Raw genomic sequence first — 18,073 nt, forward strand, 5'->3', positions numbered from 1 at the left:
AGGGGCTCCAGTGGCTGCTTAGAGCTGAGAACTGTCCCTGGCTCATCTTTGGGGTGCTGGGGCCACGCCCCTTGAAAGAAAGGGGTGTGTGTATTGAGGGGGCTGTGGACCGGGCCTCTGCTCCCGGAGCCGCGGGGCTTCAGCAGCTTACTGCTGCTCCACCTCTTTCCATGCCTAGACTGGTTCTTTCGGGGGTGGGGGGGGTGGGGCTCAGTCTTTGCTCTTCTGGCCCTTGGGGACAAGTCCCAGGTTTCCCCCGCTCCCTGCTGGTTTGGGGTGCACTGGAGAGACTGGGTGCTGCGCCAGGCACTGAAGACACTGCCTGGCCCTTGAGGAGCACCCAGTCCCACGCCAGAGGCAGATGAGAAAACCAGTGATTCCCTTTCCGAGCCAGGCTGCAAATAAGCCCGGGAGGGTGGCACAGGGATGCCCAAGAAGGGCTTTTCAGGCAGAGGGGACAGTAGAGGCGGAGGTCTGGCAAGTGTCTTTGCGCCTGAGGTGTGTGTTTAGGGTGGGGGACAAATGAAGTGCTGTGGACAAAACAGGCAGCCCTTTGCTGGGCTTCTGCACTCCTGGATTGTTGCCTGTATGTTCTGATCCCTCAGGAAGGTCCCCATATCTAGAGCAGCTGGCCAGGAGGGGAGGGCACCTCAGGGAAGGCCTGAGTGGTGGGCACTTTTCCTGAGTAGGACTCCAGTGCTTCCAGATCCTGGTCTCATAGGACTTCTGTGGTGGGAGAGCAGGACGGCTTGGGACCTCTTCCTAGGGCCTGTGTTGGGGGAAGGTGGGTGATAGTGCAGCTCTCTGCCTGGTTGCTAATGGGGTACCTCTGAGCAGGATGATTGTATCTCCCCCTGTTCCCCCAAGCCCCAACCTGCCCAAGTCCCAGAATGATCCAGAGTGGGAAGGCATGGGGATTGGGCTGTCCCTCTGTGAAGAGGGCTCTGAGGGCCTTTGTTTCTCAGGATAAGGAGTGGTGGTGGCTGCCGGGCCCTGGAGAAGGAAAGGGGATGTTGCTCTCTCTACGCTCTGCTGGGCAGCCAAGCCCATCCCGTCCAGGAGTGGAGTCGGCTGTGCTGTGGCCCCATTTGCCTCTGTTCGGCCTCTGTCTCCCTGGCTAACCCCTAGTTGGCACACCCAGCACCAGTTCAGCTTCTCCCTTCCCAGTCCGGTTCAGATCAGGGCCCCCCGGCACAGCCCACTGCCCATGCCAGGAAGCTGCAGTCATTCCCACTGCCCCCTGTGCGTGGTCTAGCAGGTTCCAGTCCCTGGCTTGGACTCTCGCTGCCCTGCTCCCCCCCCCCACCAGCCCCCAGTGTGCCTGGTTCTCTTAGAACAGGTGGAAAGGCCCCCTGAAGGAGCCTCCCCGGACCACAGTGGCCAGTTCTGCTCCTCTCCCAGATGCCCTCCCAGCATTTGTCAGTGCCCCTGTCCCCCAGCCCAGCGTGGTCCTCCCTAGCACCCAGGCCCGGCTTTGGCACAAATGCATTTTTTCCTGGACAGACCAGAGATCTGTGGGACATGAGCCACGGCCGGTCAGCTGGCCCTCCATGTTTCTGTAGGAGCATGGGATTTCATCTTGTCCTGCTGGGTGACCTTGGGTCTATCTGAGCCCTGGGCTCTGTAACTCTAAGATAGGGGAAGTGACCGAAACGTCTTCACTGGCCTTTGTGAGATGGTGGGCACGAGGCATCCAGCCCTGGACGTGGGATCCCCCTTCCCTGTCCGGCAGTTCCCCCTGCTGTGGCCAGTCCCTTCCCAGCAGCCCCTGTTGGGGGAGAGAGGGAGTGGGCCCAGGGCCAGCCTGGAGTTTGGATAGTGGCTTCTTCAGCCGGGTCTCTCCTGTTTAATATAAAAAGTAGGGCCCGTAATTGCATTAAGACGTGTATAATTATCCTGGAGGAGGGGAGAGCCCAGCCCCTGGTAATTGCAGGCCTGCTTTGAACTGATAAACGGTGAGTGATTCATGTTTTCTTTGGAGTTCACATGCACTCAGCTTTCAGCCCAGGCCCTGCTGACACTGTGAGGAGCCTGTTCTCTGGCTCCTGAGCTGGGGACAGGGATGGGGGGGAGGGGCTGGGGACTCCTCTCCTGGCTGCCAGCATAGGTGGCTGTAGTGCTTGGGGTGATGTCTGGGCGGAGATCCTCAAGGAGAGGCAGATGACAGCCAGCTGGGAGGGTCCTGCAAGGCAGCACAACTGGGTCCTCTTGCTGGGATCCTGCCTAAAGCTTCTTGCTTCCCTGAGCCTCAGTTTCCCCACCTGAGCAGTGGGTGTGGGCCTTCACTCGGCCAAGTGTGAGTGGAGAGTGAGGACAAGGTGAAGGAGCAGGCCTTGCTCTGCCCAGGATCTATTCATTTACTCATTTATTCACAAGTATTGGTCCCTGAAGTCATCTTTGGGAGAATGCCGAGAGCCAGGCCCTGCTCTCAGGGAACTGCCATTCTTGTGGGGAGAGCACATGTTTGGGGACAATAAGTAACAAAACCACTTGTAAGTTCTGTGCTGCAAATTAAAATGGAGTAACTAGCTGAGAGGAAGAAGCTGCCACCTTCAGCTGAGGTCAGGGCAGACAGCCGAGACCTGAGCAGGGGTGTGGGCAGGGAAGGGAAGAGCACCCCAGTAGAGGGAGCAGCAAGTCCAAAGGCCTGGCCAAGGGCAGAGGAGCCCTGTGCTACAGGGGCAGACATGGGAGCCCAGAGACCAGGGGGCCTTGTCTGGCAGCCTGTTGCCCTGTGGCCAGCTCCCAGCCTGGACTTGGCAGAAGGCGCCTATCTTCTGGGCCTCAGCTTCCCCCACTTGTAGAATGGGGCTGCCGGTCTATGTGAGGGACACTGTCTGGGAACACAGAGCATGTGTAGCCCCGGCTGGCGCTGGCCTGCGTCAGGTCAAACATTGCTGTGATCGGGCTTCAGCCGGGGTGGGGTGAGGCCCCAGCATCTGGCAGCGCCAGGGCAGGGCCATTGCTGACACCAAGAGGGTACTCCTGCCGACGGCAGCTTGTGGACATGCCCTCACCTTGCCCCTTTTGTCCACGAGAGAGGAGCTCTTGTCATTCTCGTTTCACAGACACAGAAACCAGGGCTGGGAAAGAGTAGTGACTCCCGTCAGGGCCACCTGGCTACAGAGCCTCAATATAACGGAGCGTCTGACTGCCAGCTGCTGGCTGGGAGGAGACAAAACTTTTCCAGAGGAAGGGGGGGGGTCCTCCGTGGCAGAATTTGGGGGCCGGTGACCTCACGTGCAGTGCAGGAAAGTGGCACAGGCTGCTGCATGGGGCCTGGGCCGTGGGTGGGCATGGTGGATGAGGCCAGGTGCCGTGGTTGTCCGGGTGGGAGAGGTGGAGGCGGTTTCGGGGAGACTTAGCAGGGGAAGCTGGTCTTAGTGGAGAGTGTAACCCAGGAAGTATAAGTGGGGATGCCTGGAGCCTGGTGTGGAGGTGAAAGATGCTGGAAACCTGATCTGATGGGAGGGGAGGAGCCACTGGCAGGTAGAGCACAGCCTCCGGGCTTTTCAGACTGGGAAGAGAGGACCACTGCTGAGGGGCAGGGTTCAGGAAGCCACCCCCCTTCTTCTTGGGACGGCTTCCTGTTTCCTTGGAGTCGGGATGAGGAAGGGGAGCTGAGAGGCAGGCAGGAGGAGCCTGGGAGGGGGCGGTGCTGTGCTGACAGCATGGTGAGGGGTGTACTGGTTGGCTGGGGGTGGGGATAGTGGCTGGGAGGTGTACAAGGCTTGGCTTCTGGATCATTCTTTGGAATACAGGGCTCAAGGTCCAGAAAGGGGCTGGGCCAGGGTCAGCCAGCAAGTGGCCCCAGGGCCAAAGTGACCCAGACTACCTCCGTCCTCTCTCAGCATTGCTGCCTGTGTGGTGATGGGTCTGGATATCTTCTTCTGCTGGTGTGTGTGTGTGGGGGGGGGTTGCCTATGAGTAGGGCTCTCCAGGGCCTGCAAGGGAGCAGTGTCCCCAGAGCTTCAGGCAGAGAGGTGGTCACTTACCCTAGGAGCTTGGAGCTGGAGCGGGGAGGGGGTGGCAGTTGTTCCCTAGGGCATGGGGAGGCTCTGAGTCAGGAGGTTATGGCCTCAAGGTTGGGATATCAGCCGGGCTCCCAGTCTGGACCCTGGATCTTCATCACCTGCCTCCCTGTTCTTGGGTCCATTTCTCTCCTCTGCCTAGGAATGGCAGGCTGAGTCATGGATGGTCGTCCGGTGCTACTCGTCATGTGCACGGGCTTGGTGACCCCTGTCGTACCTCTCCCTGCTTGCAGGGCCTTGGTCTGGGGAGGCGGCCCTCTGCCCACCTCTGGGCTTCTCCTGGCGGTTAAGTCATCTGCCTGGAGGTGGAGCAGGGGATGTCCCAGCCCGGGCTGGGCGCACAGAGAGCTCATGGGATGGTGCCTGTGTACTTGGGTGCTGTACCCACACGCACGCACCCTCTCCCGCCCGTTCTCCTTCGCAGGGCTGAGGCTCCCGGCCCCGTGATGCACGCCTCTGCAGGACCCGAGCGCCTCGGCCCGAGGCCCCGGCCCACCATGCCACTGCCACGTCTGAGCCTGCCGGTGTTCCCGCTGCTGCTGCTGCTGCTGCTAGGGGGTGCGCGGGGGGCCGCAGGGGCACCCAGGGTGGGCGGGGGCCTGCAGCCCGCCTTCCGCACCTTCTCAGCCAGCGACTGGGGCCTGACGCACCTGGTGGTCCACGAGCAGACCGGCGAGGTGTACGTGGGCGCGGTGAACCGCATCTACAAGCTGTCAGGGAACCTGACGCTGCTGCGGGCCCACGTGACAGGGCCCGTGGAGGACAACGAGAAGTGCTACCCGCCCCCCAGCGTGCAGTCGTGCCCGCACGGCCTGGGCAGCACCGACAACGTCAACAAGCTGCTGCTCCTGGACTACGCCGCCAACCGCCTGCTGGCCTGCGGCAGCGCCTCCCAGGGCATCTGCCAGTTCCTGCGGCTGGACGACCTCTTCAAGCTGGGCGAGCCGCACCACCGCAAGGAGCACTACCTGTCCAGCGTGCGCGAGGCGGGCAGCATGGCCGGCGTGCTGATCGCCGGGCCGCCGGGCCAGGGCCAGGCCAAGCTCTTCGTGGGCACGCCCATCGACGGCAAGTCCGAGTACTTCCCCACGCTGTCCAGCCGCCGGCTCATGGCCAACGAGGAGGACGCCGACATGTTCGGCTTCGTGTACCAGGACGAGTTCGTGTCGTCGCAGCTCAAGATCCCCTCGGACACGCTGTCCAAGTTCCCGGCCTTCGACATCTACTATGTGTACAGCTTCCGCAGCGAGCAGTTTGTCTACTACCTCACCCTGCAGCTGGACACGCAGCTGACCTCGCCGGACGCCGCTGGCGAGCACTTCTTCACTTCCAAGATCGTGCGGCTGTGCGTGGATGACCCCAAGTTCTACTCCTACGTCGAGTTCCCCATCGGCTGCGAGCAGGCGGGCGTGGAGTACCGCCTGGTGCAGGACGCCTACCTGAGCCGGCCCGGCCGCGCCCTGGCCCGCCAGCTGGGCCTGGCCGAGGACGAGGACGTGCTGTTCACCGTGTTCGCGCAGGGCCAGAAGAACCGCGTGAAGCCCCCCAAGGAGTCTGTGCTGTGCCTGTTCACGCTCAGGGCCATCAAGGAGAAGATCAAGGAGCGCATCCAGTCCTGCTACCGCGGCGAGGGCAAGCTCTCGCTACCCTGGCTGCTCAACAAGGAGCTGGGCTGCATCAACTCGGTGAGTAGGCGCCGTGGCGGGAGCTGCCCCAGCCCCTGGTCCTCGTCCACGGCGGCGGCGGCATCCCCAGTGCGCGCCCTGCGGCGCTCACCCTGTGCCTCCCAGAGGGTCAGGGCTGCTCCTGGGGTGTCAGCCCGTGAGCCTGTTCCCACGCCTGCAGCCGTCCCGCTGCTTTGAAGACAGGGTGGTTGGACCAGCGGTCCGTGAGCCCCTGTGGGCAGTGGGCAGAGGCTTGACCGCAGGCCTGGCACCGTACCGGGCGCTCGCTACCCTGTCTTGTCTCCACCTTACAGAGAGGTCATGGAGGCTCAGTGAGGTGAGGTGACTTGCTCAGGGTCACAAAGCCAGTAAGAGGCAGGGCTGGGCCGGACCGGGGTAGCATGAGTCCCAGACCCACCTCCCCACTTAGTCTCTTGTTGAAAAGCCCTGCTCACCCTGGCCCTGGGCGCCTGGCCTTGGCCTCACTTGCTCTCTGGGCCTCTGGCCTCACCTAGGACCAGATGATGCCACCAGCCCTGACACTGGGGCGGCCTGAGGGCATGAGTGCTGGGTGCTTGGTGACCGGCAGCCACAGCTCTCGTCTCTAGGCCCCAGAGGAGTCAGCCTGGGCTTAGCCGCTTTGGGGGAGCATCTTAGGTATGCCCCCAGGCAGTAGGATCCGTTGTTTTTCTGAGGAAGACTATACAGGCTCAGAGAGGGTAAGGGACTTGTTCAGGGGCACCTTGAGGTGACCTGCCCAGGTAGGAGCCAGGCTTCAGCCCCTCTGTTCTTGCTGCCCAGGACTCTGTGGGTGGCCCAGGGAAAGTTTGGCCTGTCCGGCCTCAGTTGTCCCATCTCTGTACTGGGAGTGACACTGGTTTGTTTTCAGGGCAGGGGGCCCTTCATCCCTTCCCTGTCACGTCTACCAGTGGGTGGGGTGGGGCATCTGTGGGGATGGGGGCCGTCCTTCGCCGTGAGGCCCCGGGTGTGCCAGGCTGATGCATTGTTCATCCTCCCCTGGCCTTTCAGGAAAGGCATATGATCTCTGCTGTATAGCTGGAGAAACTGAGGCTGGGAAGGGCAGCTCCTCTGAGGTCACACTGTATGCTCTGCGTGCTCTGTGCCCAGTGGCTGCGTTCACCCCCTTCTCTGGCCGGTCTCAGTCCCTGGGGCCACTCAGGGGACTCTCAGCCCCACTCCAACTCAGCGTCCTTTGTTGCGTCTGCATTAGTGATCTCTGCCCTGCAAACCTCAGGCCATGAGCCTACTGCAGAGGGGCCAGCTGTCCCCTTTTCCCCCAGCCCCTTTCCCCCTTCTCTGGAGCCTCACGCATCGATCACTTCTTGTCCCTCCAGTTACCACTTCATAGCTGGCCTCAGCCTTTCAAGTGTGACCCCTGTTTCCTGTCTCGAATGAGCCCTCACTGTACCCCACAGCCCTCCCATGGCTGGCCCTCTCCCCGTGTGGCCACATCAGAGCCATGGGCCTGGTCCCCAAGGTGGCTGCTCTCCTTCCTTGGTCTCCCCTAGGCTGCTTCCTTTCTGGCTCTCCCCCTCCCACCCACAGGTTGGGTGGGTGACCTGTGCCCAATGGCTGTGTGGGGGATGCTCCCCCCACCCCGGGCATGGGCACCAGGCCTCAGGGGCTTCGCAAGCCTTGGCTTCTCTGTCAGATGGGTCCAGGAGTCCGCCATCCCCCACATCTGTACAGGCTATGCTCGAGCCCTGGCCCTCTGAGGACCCTCGGTGAGCCCCTGCCCCCTCCATCTCCACCCCTGCAGTTAGCCCCGGGCCGCTGGCCAGTCCTGGCTGCAAGGCCTCCTGCCCGCAGGCAGAAGACACTCAGGGCCGGCTGCACGGGCCCAGAGTCTTACCCTCTCCCTTCCCACAGCCACTGCAGATCGACGACGATTTCTGTGGGCAAGACTTCAACCAGCCTCTGGGGGGCACGGTCACGATTGAGGGCACTCCCCTGTTCGTGGACAAGGACGATGGCCTGACTGCCGTGGCTGCCTACGACTACCGGGGCCGCACCGTGGTGTTCGCTGGCACGCGCAGTGGCCGCATTCGCAAGGTCAGGCCCGGGGGCTGGGCTGATGGGGCGGGTAGAACTCTGGGGAGCGCGGACAACATTGCCCGGAGACTGGGGGGCCCAGATCTATGCCTGGCCACCGCGAGGGGCTTCAGCAGGCCCCCACTCCCCTGTGCCTCCCTCTCCATGCCCCTCCTCTGGGGCTGCTTCAGTGTTTGGAAGGTGTAAAGGCCCAGGCAGGTGTTGGGGGCTCTGGGAGTGGGTCAGGTGTGTAAGGGGCCTGGCCACCCTACCATTCCCGGGGGGCCTGGAGATGCTGGCTCCGCTCTCTGAGGGCACACAGTGACCTCCTGGGAAGGCTGCGTGGGGGGTGGGGGCAGGGCACGGCTGCATGGCCCCCCGTCCCCTCCGGGGGATCCAGTGTCTGCTGAGGCAGCATTCTGCCCTGGCGAGAGGCCCCCGCCCTGCACAGAAACTGCAAGGCCAAGGGCAGGGCAAGGGTAGCGCCCCCCACCCCCACCTACCTCTGGCGGGTGCAAGGGGAGCACTGTGGCTCCAGAGGGACGAGGGCTCCTCAGGGTGAGGTGGGGTGCTGTGGGGGCAGGGCCTGTGTGGTGGCTTCGTTCCCTCCCTCACTGGCAGGGTTGAGCCGCACAGGGCTGCCAGGGAGCAGCGATGGGAGGGCTTTCTGGAGGGAGCCCTGAGGACAGCTGCCTGTGGGTCAGTCCCAACGTGGTGCGTAGGTGCGACCAGACCAGGGTAGGGCTGGCCTGCTGGGGAGGAGGTTCCTGGGATGACCATAGGGTGGAGGTGCCTGGGAGCCCCAGAGCCAGTCCAGGGGCGGGGCCTGGTAGATGAAATAACAGCTGTCCCCAGGCCCGGTGCTGACACAGCTCCCCGCCCAGCGTGTACCCGTGGGTGGGGGTTGGGCCTGGGGCCAAGAAGGGACTTGCCTGCTCTCAGCTTCTGTGCTGCGTTGTGCAGGAGGGGGTCTCCCTGTCTTTGCAGTGGTGGGTGCCGTGGCAATCACGTCCCACTGTTCCCTGGCTCTGTGACTTCTGGGAAGGGATACCCGCCTCCGCTGACCACCTTAGCTTTCCCATGTGAAATGAACCCAGATGTGTGGGCTATAGGCTGGGGTGGTCCTGGGGCAGTGGGGGCCCACATGCGACTGAAGGCCATCCCAGGATGGGGTACCCGGGGGTGCTGTGGGGTTCTGTCCAACTCAGGCACTCTGCTGGCCAGTGGAGGTGGGTAAGCAGGTCAGCTCAGATCCCGCTGCCTTTTGGGGAAGCCCCAGTGCCCAGAGCTGGTCCTCTGGTGTGGCCCACCTTTCCTTACCCTAGTGGGAGGGGTACTGTCGGCAGCCTGGGCATAGGCTCTTTCAGGGAGGGTACTTGGGGCTGGGGGAGCTGGGGAGAAGAACCAGCAGAACTCCCCCGGGGAGGGGGATGTGTCAGATGGGGTGGGCCTGCCAGGGACTGGTGCTGCTTTGGTGAGAGCCTCCCCTGCGACAGGGCTGCAGAGTGAGGTCTGCTCAGAGACACTCCCGCAGGGCGCCCCAAGGCCTGTCACCCAGCAGGAGCCTGGGCTCCTGGGGCTGGGAGGGGCCCCTCTGACGGCTGGTGGGCTCGCAGGCAACTGCTAAGGCGTTGTCTGTGCCCACAGGCCACCCTGTGAGGTTGGGAGAACGGGTTAGTCCAGCCCTGCCTCCCCTGCTGCCTCCCTGGCTCCAGCCTCACTCCCCTGCCCCAGGGCCACTGTCTGGGTGGGAGCTCTGTGAGTCTAGCTGGCCTGCTCTCCGCCCTCTCTGCCCTAGTCCCAGAGAGGGGAATCCGAGACCCATTGTGTGGAGCTGGGCTTAGGCCCATCCATAAGGAAACCTCTGCTTGTCCCTCCCCCACCCACCCCTGCACCTACCTCCCAGAACCCCGTCCTGGGCACTGGCTCCTTCCACCCCTGGACCCATCTGGGCTGGGCACTGTACTGCAAGTGGGTGGATTGTGCCTTTCTGGGGTATGTGAGTGTCAGCCATGCCCAGGAACTCCTGGCCTGGTGGTGGGAGAGCCCCCTTGTTGGGGAGTTAGATCCATATTAGTTTTGAGGTGTTTCCATAGAGGTGTGTCTCAGCCTCGTCCCCTGGACTGGTCACCTGCACCCACCTGCCCAGGTAGAGGGGAGGTTTCATGAAGCTGTCACGTGGCTGTTCATGTTCCATGGCCAATTGTTCGCACCCTAATCCCGTACAAATGGCTGAGATCAGGTGTGGTCTCAGCTGTCCCCGTCGCCGTCTCTGTGATCCCGGAGCTGGCTGTCTAGCTCCTCTGAGCCTGTTTCCCCAAGCGCAGTATGAAGAAGGGTGAGAGGATGTGCCATCAGGGCCCAGAGTCTGACATGCACTTGGTCCCATTCAGGAGTGCAGTTAGCTCTCCCTTGTCGTGGTGCCTTTCCAAGTCCTCACAACAACTCTGCCATCCATTTGACAGATGGGGAAACTGAGGCACATAGTGGCAGCAGCATGTGCCCAGGGTTACTGGCCCCAGGGTTACTGGCCCCAGGGTCTTCACTTATAACTGCAGGCTCCCTCCTTGTCCTGTGGGTCCCTGGAGGGAAAGAAATGGGGACCTCTATTTCAGTGTCCTTTCACCAAAGAAGCCTGGAGTCCAGGACAGCCCCTGCTCCAGGAGCTTCTCACTGCCCATGCCTGCCCTGAGCTGCCAACTTTCAGGGGTCTTTCTTCCCACTGTCCAGCGCATCAGCCAGGGGCTGCCTGCTCCTCAGACCAGGCCCAGCTCCTCCAGCTCCTATGGGCAGCACAGCTGTCCTGTTCTCTCTGCCTGTCCATTTTCTAAGACCCGTGGTGCCCTTGAACCCCATGTCAAACCTGGGACATGTCTGCAGTTGGAGGCCTGAGGCAGCATAGGGGCTGGGGAAGGGAGTTCCAGTCCCACCTCCATAACCTCCCCAGGCCTCCACGCTAGGCCCCCAGCCTTGACCCACTGTGCAGGACTCCTGCTCCCTGCTGTGCATGGGGCCCAGCCTTTGGCAGAATGTCCCCTCCTGCCTCCTCCTCACCCTCCCCACTGTGCCATCCTGACCCAGGCTGAGGGTGGGAGCAGCTCTGGTCTAGCCCAGTCCAGCGCTGTGCTCCCTCCCTGCCTCTCGTCCTCTATCCTGATCACATGCTGGGGCCTGGTCCCTGGGGACTCCTGCCCACTGCTGACCCGGGGGCAGGCCTGCTGTGCTGACATGCCCCCATCTTCCCCAGGCCTGGTGTTTCTTGAGCTTTAAGAAGTAACTGGTGAGCTCTAGGGACCCGGCTGGCCCTCTGCCAGGCCCCACCGAGAACGAGAACGTTGTTGTGTAAAATTGTAGCCGATTAATTTAAGACCTGCCAACTTCAGCTGTTCAGGGCTGGCTGGGGGTGCTCCCCGACTCCCCTGGCCTTCCCGAGAGGCCCTGCCTGCCAGCTGCTGCCCTTCCCGCCAACAGAGGCAGCCTGTCCTCCTGGGCTGACCCCCCCCAGAGCCCCAGTCCTGCATGTACCACTTTCCCCCCCACCCCAAGTAGCCACCAGGGACCAGTTGACCCTGGCAGGAGTTCCCATGGGTGGCCCCTGGTTTGAGTTCTTTTGAGTCAGCTCAGGTACTCAGAGTGGGTGTGGAGAGGCCCTGCCCTTTACTTCTGCCAGCGGGTGCCCTCCCTGCCCCACCCCAGCCTGGAGGCCTTCTTGGACTCTCCGTTTCTGCAAAGCAGATGTGTGGGCTATAGGCTGGGATGGTCCTGGGTCACTCCCAGGCCAGCCTGGCTCTGGTACTGTGCTTGCTACAGGGCTCAGGGCTAGGCTGAGGGACACAGCCCTGTCTCTCTGGTGGCTGTGCCAGGGGGAAAGCAGGCCCCGTCTGCCTCAGCATCGGTTTTTCAAGAGAATCTGGAAATCCATATTTTGTGTGAGATCTCTTGTTGTTAAGCATTGGCAGCTAATGACATGGTTTTAGAAAGCATTATGGGCCAACCCAAGGTTGCTGTGGGCTGCCAGTTTATGACCATGGGGATCTGGGCTGTGGCATCACTGGCTTGCAGGGTGCTGGGCCTTGGGGTAGGACCCCAAGGGGCTGGGCTGTTTGGGAGTGTGGCTCGCAGGGAGGCCTGCCGTGGTGAAGCTCCTTCCTGAGGGGGCCTTGGTTTTCATCCCTAGACATTGGGGGGGCTGTGCCTCCTGGGGGCTGTTGGGAGGCCCAAGGGAGGTTGACATTCTTTCCTGCGTGGTGATCCTTGTATAGAAGAGAAACAGGGCTGTGGCCGCAGCATCTGTACCCTGGCGCGGGGGCCTGGCCAGGCCACTGTCCCCGTGTACTCAGGCCTGGGCTGTGTCTGGCCCCTGGAGCTACCTGCTCTGACCTGACTCTTTGGCATCCCAGCTGTGCTGGCGGTTGCTGAGCACCTGCTGGGTGCTGCTCTGGGCCTAGGCTGCCAGTGACGGGGAGACCTCTTACTCTCCAGTGGCCCTCATGGCTCTAGAGGCTTCCCTTGGGATGCTTCTTCCATTCCCCCAGCACTCCCACTCCTCATAGGACGCCGAAATTCAGAGTCCGGTAGTGTTTTCAAGACCCGTTGAGAGTGGCTGGTGGCCTCTTCTCGGGGTCCCTGCACCAGGACCTCTCTGTCTTGGGTGAAAGCCTGAGCCATGCATCCACCAGGGGTCCCTGCTCCGCGAGCCCAAGTCTGTGTAGGAGGTGGACTGGGGAGCCCCTGTGGGACTGGGGCAGAAGGTTGGCCCTGAGAGAGATGCTGGGCAGGACCAGGCCCCTAGCTCCCCAACCCCCCAGCCGCAAGGAGTGTCACCACCTCCCGTTCTACTGCCTGTGGCCTCATGGATTGCATCTCTTGTGTGTGGGGGGTGGATGCCCTTGACTCCTAGTGACCTGCTGTCTACAGACCCACAGAGGCTCCAAGGGGTGGCCTGCACCATCGGTGGCTGTGCGCCTGCAGACATTCTTGTGCTGAACCGTGGGCCCTGAGCACATGCAGGCAGCTCCCTGTAGCACGGCGGGGGTGGGGAGCAGGGAGGTCCCCAGCGTCCTGCATGCGGCTAGTGTATGGCCGACGACCACACTGAAATGGGATGTGCCCACAGGAAAGTACACAGCTGTGGCCACGCAGCCTGGAGCATGTCACGCAGACTGCAGCAGGCCCCCTGTCCCCTGGGAGGTCCCCCGTTCCCTAAGATCACTTCAGTGGGTGACGTCCACCCCGAGGGCTGTTTCGCCGGTATGAGGGCTTTTCATGGGTCACGCAGCCTGCCGTCTGCGTCTTTCTTTCTCATTGCTGTCTGTGCGGGGCAGCCCGGCCGCGGTGGGCAGCTGGCTGGTTCTGGGTCGTGCCGACGGTGTGTGTTGCAGACACGCACTCGCGGGGTCCTTCCTCTCTGGGCAGGTGCAGTGTTGTATCCTGTGGGTCCGTGGTGGGCGGGGCTGCCGCACACGTGCTGTGGTGCAGGGCTGTGTTCTGTCGGCTTTCTCCCTGGGCGCGGGTCTGCTGGGCCCCTCTGATCTCTGTGTCCCGGATCTCAAGGGCTGTCTGGGCTGCCGTCGCAGGGTCCAGTGTGGTCGCGCCGGCAGAGTGGTTGATCCGCATCCGGCCGTGTTTATTGCAGGCTGCTGCGTGCTGCTGGGGTTCCCACCCCCAGAGAGTTGGTGGTGGAGAGTGGAGGGGTCCCAGCCGCCTGCTTCCTGTGCGTCTTAGTTGCCGTGCCTGAGGGGCCACGTGGGTGCCCTACCCCTGCCTGCCAAGGACGTGGTCCCTGGAACCCGTGGGTGGCATTGCGTGGTGTCCTAGGGATGTCTGTGTGTCACAGAGGACTTGCTACTCTTTTTCTGGTTCCCCTGGGCATGGCTGGGCATGGCTGGCCGTGGTGGGCAGCGCCAGAAGGGCACAGGGACCTCTCATTCCCCCACGGGTCTGTCTGTTGACATCCCAGCCCTTTGTCCCAGAGCCATGCCACACAAGCATTGCTTCTTTGCATCCGATGGCCAGCGGTTGCCTGGAGGCAGGCATGGAGGGTCCCGCCTCCATGTGGGGTCTGGCTCATCAGGCCCTAGCTCTAGCAGGGGCACCCAGGCACCTGGAACAAGAATGATGCTCTCGGGGGCAGGCTGGCAGTGGCCGCCCTGTGCCCAGTTCTGTGTGTGTCTGGGTTTGGGGGTGGCCTCATGAGGGCCCCAGATTATTGTCTGTAATGCGTAGTTCCCCTCCCCGTGGGCAGACAGGACCCCGACCCAGGACACGCCCTCTCAGGCGTCAGGGTGTGAGAACTCCTGGCCTCACAGCAAGATGGGTACAGAGCCTGGAACAGCCCAGCTGGGGAGTTTGCCAGGAGGGGCGTTCTGGAGGGAGGGAACAGCAGGGCCAAAGCTCGGAGGTGCTCCTGTGCTTGCGGACGCAGGAGAAGCAGTCTGTACTGCACTGAGGCGGATGTGTCTGCGGTGGGCAGCTCACTGGTGACCCTGTGCTGCTCGGCGTCGTGGGGCAGGAGTCCGGGAGAAGCTTCCGAGGTCTGCCTGCGTAGGGGACAGGGAGCCAGAGGACTGGTGGCTTCAAGAAAGTCAAAGGGGCTTACGTCTGTCTGCTCATGTTGGGGACCCAGTGGCTGGGAGTAGCGTGGGTGACACGGGTCATGGATGGGAAGGGCAGTGGATGGTTCTTGGGTTTGAGACAAGGGCATCAGCTGGACGGTCGCTGCTGCCTGCCACAGCAGCCCTGTCTAACTACAGCCCCGCCGAGCACAGTCCCAGTCAGAGGTGCGTGAGGAGGGAAGGCTGTGTGTTCTGTGTCGCCTTGTGGCCCAGCTTTATGAGGCCTTCACGGCAGTGGGGCACATACCCCAGGGCGGCTGTGCACCTTGGGCACAGCTCCCCAGGGCAGCAGCTAGCCTTGGGGGCCCAGTTTCCAGGCAGCTTCCAAACAGCCTTCCCTCCCCTACTCTTGGCACTGTGAACCTCTGTACTCACACAGCCCCATGAGATGGATTTCTGTCCGCAGAGGAGGAGACCGAAGGTCAAGGAGGACCATTGTTTATGTTGGTTGGTGTCTGGTTTTCTCTGTGTTGAGGGCTAGGCTTGGAAAAGACAAGATTCCTCGGACCCTCCCCCCAGTCTCACCAGGTGTGTTTGGCCCAATTACAGCCATCGGGCCTCCTGCAAATCGTGTTTTAATTACCCAAGTACCGCCAAGAGGAAATTCTTAATTGCTTTTCCAGTATCAAATTTCTCCTGGCCTTTCTGAGAACGGTCCCAGGAAGGGGCCTGGAACCTGCCCCCAGCCAGAGGAGGGGGAAATCCTGTAGCAGCAGTGAGGGTGAGGAAGGGCCCGGGAGCTGGTTCACTGGGCCCTCAGCCTCAGGCCCCTGACCAGGAAGGAGGGGAGGGGATGGGCTCCTTCAAGGAGAGAGGGAAAGAGGCTCCTGCCCCTCACGCGGCCCCTCCCAGTACCGCTTTACTGCCTAGGTGGCTGGGAACCGGCTTGGCAGCTGTTTGTACTGGAGGAGGGAGACGCCCGTGGGGTCCCAGCCCCGTAGGTTGCTCACTGGTTGCTGTCCCCCATCTTCTCCCTGTTGTATCACTTGGGGTCCTGTCCTACTGCTGCCTGGTTCGGTCAGTGAACCCCCATTGCACAGATAGGGACACGAGGGCTGTTATATTGGGGTACGCAGGGAAGGGAACTCTCTCCCCACCCTGGTTGGGCCAAGCCGGGCAGCCCCCTGCCTCCGGGCGGCTAGGGCGCGTGCCGGCCTTGGCAAGCAGCCTGCATGGCCCAGACATCCTCCCGGTGCCCCTGCCCGCCCTCAGCCCAGAGAATGGGCTCTTTGTTGGCTCTGGGCTGGACGGACAGCTGACCTGGCCGGGCCGCAGCAGTTGGCGAGAGCCACGCGGTGATGGGTGCGGGGGCAGCCAGCTGGGCCAGCCTGGGGCTTGGGCCTCCAGAGCCAGGGGCTGCCCACCTGCCACCGGCTGCCCCCCCTTCGCCCTGCACGGGCTCTCTTTGCAGGACTCCCCCCGTCCCCACCCCCATGTGTCCTGGGCCCCCGGGACCCGCTGGCCTCTCTGTAGGAAGGGGCAGGTGATGCCTCGTGGTGGTGGTAGGTGTGTGGCCCACAATGTTTGGGCCTGGCACCAAGAGTCTGTTGGGGCGCTGACAGCTCAGAATGCAGGGGACTCTCTCATGTACAGAGGGGCAGGGGAAAACCCCGGGTTGGAGAAGTGGGTGGAGCCGGAGGGCTGGAGCAGAGGCTGGTTGGGGGTGGCTGTTTCCCCCTGGGTCAGAGCCAGGGCTGGGTGGGTGCTTGGGCCTGATGCTGCCCAGCAGGCATGTCCTGGAAGACTGGACATCTCCCCTCCAGCCGTGGGCAGGGGGAGGAGGGGTCCTTTCTCGGCAGCTGTTGGGAAGGGCACCACAGCAGAGGGACAGAGCTGGGTTTGGGTCCTGAGGTTTTTCTGTGGTGGGATGTGGGAAGAAAGGTGGTCATGGCTAGTTGTGGAAGGTGCTAGTGGTCTTTGGGGCAAGGTTTGCTGAGCACAGAGGTGACAGCTGGAGATGGGAGGGCAGATACCAGGGGATTCTGGAAGTCTCCTGTGTGCTCTGCAAGCCCAGCTGCCCCAGGGTGGGCCATCCCCAGGTGGGTGGCCCTTGACTGGACAGCTGTGCGCCAGGGAGTGGCATCGGCGCGTGCGCTACCGGCGGCATGTGTCCTGCTGTCCTGCCAGCCGCCTGGCCCTGTGCCCGCCCTGCACGCCCCTTCTCCCTGGAATGTCTTCCTGGCGGCGTGCTGCATCCCTCCCACTTTTGGAGGAGACTCTGTGTCCCCAGGTGCAGGTGGTGGCCCAGGGCCCTGGGTTCCTCTGTCAGGCCCTCACAAGTGTCAGTTTACCTGCCTGCGCGACACAGGCCCTGCAGCCCAAAAACCAGCTGGGAACTAGCAGGCATATCCTGAGTGCTAGTCATTCATGGGTTGGACACCTTCCCCCGCATCCGACTGTCACATGTGTGCATGCAGGGGCCCTGCTGAGCCTGGCCTGTGGCTACTCAGTGCACAGGATGGGGCCTGTCACCCACATCATATCCACCCCCTGGCCTGCTGGCCCTGCCTCCCTGACACCCCCACTCACTCTGTGTCCTCCAGAAATGTCCTGTCTCCTTGGGGCCTGCCTATGCATGTGTAAGGGCTGGGGCTGCCCAGTGCTGGGCAGGTGGGTGGACAGATGGATGCATGGTGGACGGACAGCTGGACGTGCCTGCTCCCCACCGCAGCTGTTGGGGGCCACCTGTTGGAGTCGGCACGCTGCCGGCCCAGGGGCGGGGCATTTCAGAGTCTGCATCTGGCCTGCCTCCCCTCCTGCTTTCCCCAGGACTTTGGGGAGAAGGTGTGCTCTCTGCCCCCTTCTGTGCCTTAGAGCTGGTATGCCCCCTGGGTGCGCCCTTCCCTAGAATGTTTCCCTGGTGCCCTCCTGGGTTGTGGGTGCCCCTTGATGTGATATCCAGGCCCAGCCCATGCCCTCAGCCCTCAGCAGGGAGGGGGAAGGCAGGCCTGGCTGAGGGGGGTGGTCAGATTGAATACCATGTGGCCCCTGGTGGTCAGGGTGGGAGACACTGGGACCCCCCCAAGTGTCCCTGTTCAGCAGACACTTCTTGAGCACCTCCTGCATGCAAGGGGCTGAGCTCTGGTCAGGTGTGGCTGTCAAGGCCTCCGAGGCAGAAGTCCCAGGTATCTGGTTGTGAGGGGCCACACTGGGGCACTGGGGGAGGGGGCCTGGGTGGAGGGTGCTGGGAGGCCTGGGCTTGGGCCTGGGCTTCTGGGCGGCTGCAAGAGGCGCCGCAGGGATGGGGCACAGGCTCTGGAGAAATTCAGAATCCTGATTTGAATCAGTTGAGTTGAGACTAGGTCTGGAGATTTGGGTCCTGCTGGTACCCTGGCCTGCACCCCAGCCCTGCCATGCCCTCCTGACCTTCTTGTCCCCTGCTTCCTGGCCATTGTCCAGGCTGACCTTGCCAGGCCTGGGTGGGTGGCTGCTGGGGTTTGGGGATTGCCTTGGCGCCCAGCCACCCTGTGTCCCCTCTTGGCTCACTGGCTAGGTCCTTATTTCATTCTCAGAATAGCTCTGACGTGGGGAGTGGTATCTGTCATCACTGTTTCACAGGTAGGGAAACTGAGGCAGAGAGAGGGTCAGCACCCCACCTCAGTTGCACAGTTGGGGTTGTCTGAGCTGAAGCTTGGGCCCAGGCAGTGTGGGTCCAGAGGCTGTACTCCTGGCCCCCCTGACCTCTCCCGTGGCTGATGTTGGCCTGGGCCTG

At 62.5% G+C, this 18,073-nt stretch overlaps 1 protein-coding gene across 1 annotated transcript in view; it reads left to right on the forward strand.

The window, feature by feature from the left end:
* Positions 1-4,528: 4,528 nt before the first annotated feature.
* The window catches only part of PLXNA1 (plexin A1), a 46,204-nt gene continuing 32,659 nt past the window's right edge, over positions 4,529-18,073 (forward strand). The window contains 2 exon segments of the mRNA XM_040628359.1: positions 4,529-5,716; positions 7,586-7,768. Of these exon segments, the coding sequence (XP_040484293.1) occupies positions 4,529-5,716; positions 7,586-7,768 (1,371 nt within the window).

This window comes from Ursus maritimus, unplaced genomic scaffold (assembly GCF_017311325.1).
Source record: "Ursus maritimus isolate PB19 unplaced genomic scaffold, ASM1731132v1 scaffold_14, whole genome shotgun sequence".
Lineage (NCBI taxonomy): Eukaryota > Metazoa > Chordata > Mammalia > Carnivora > Ursidae > Ursus > Ursus maritimus.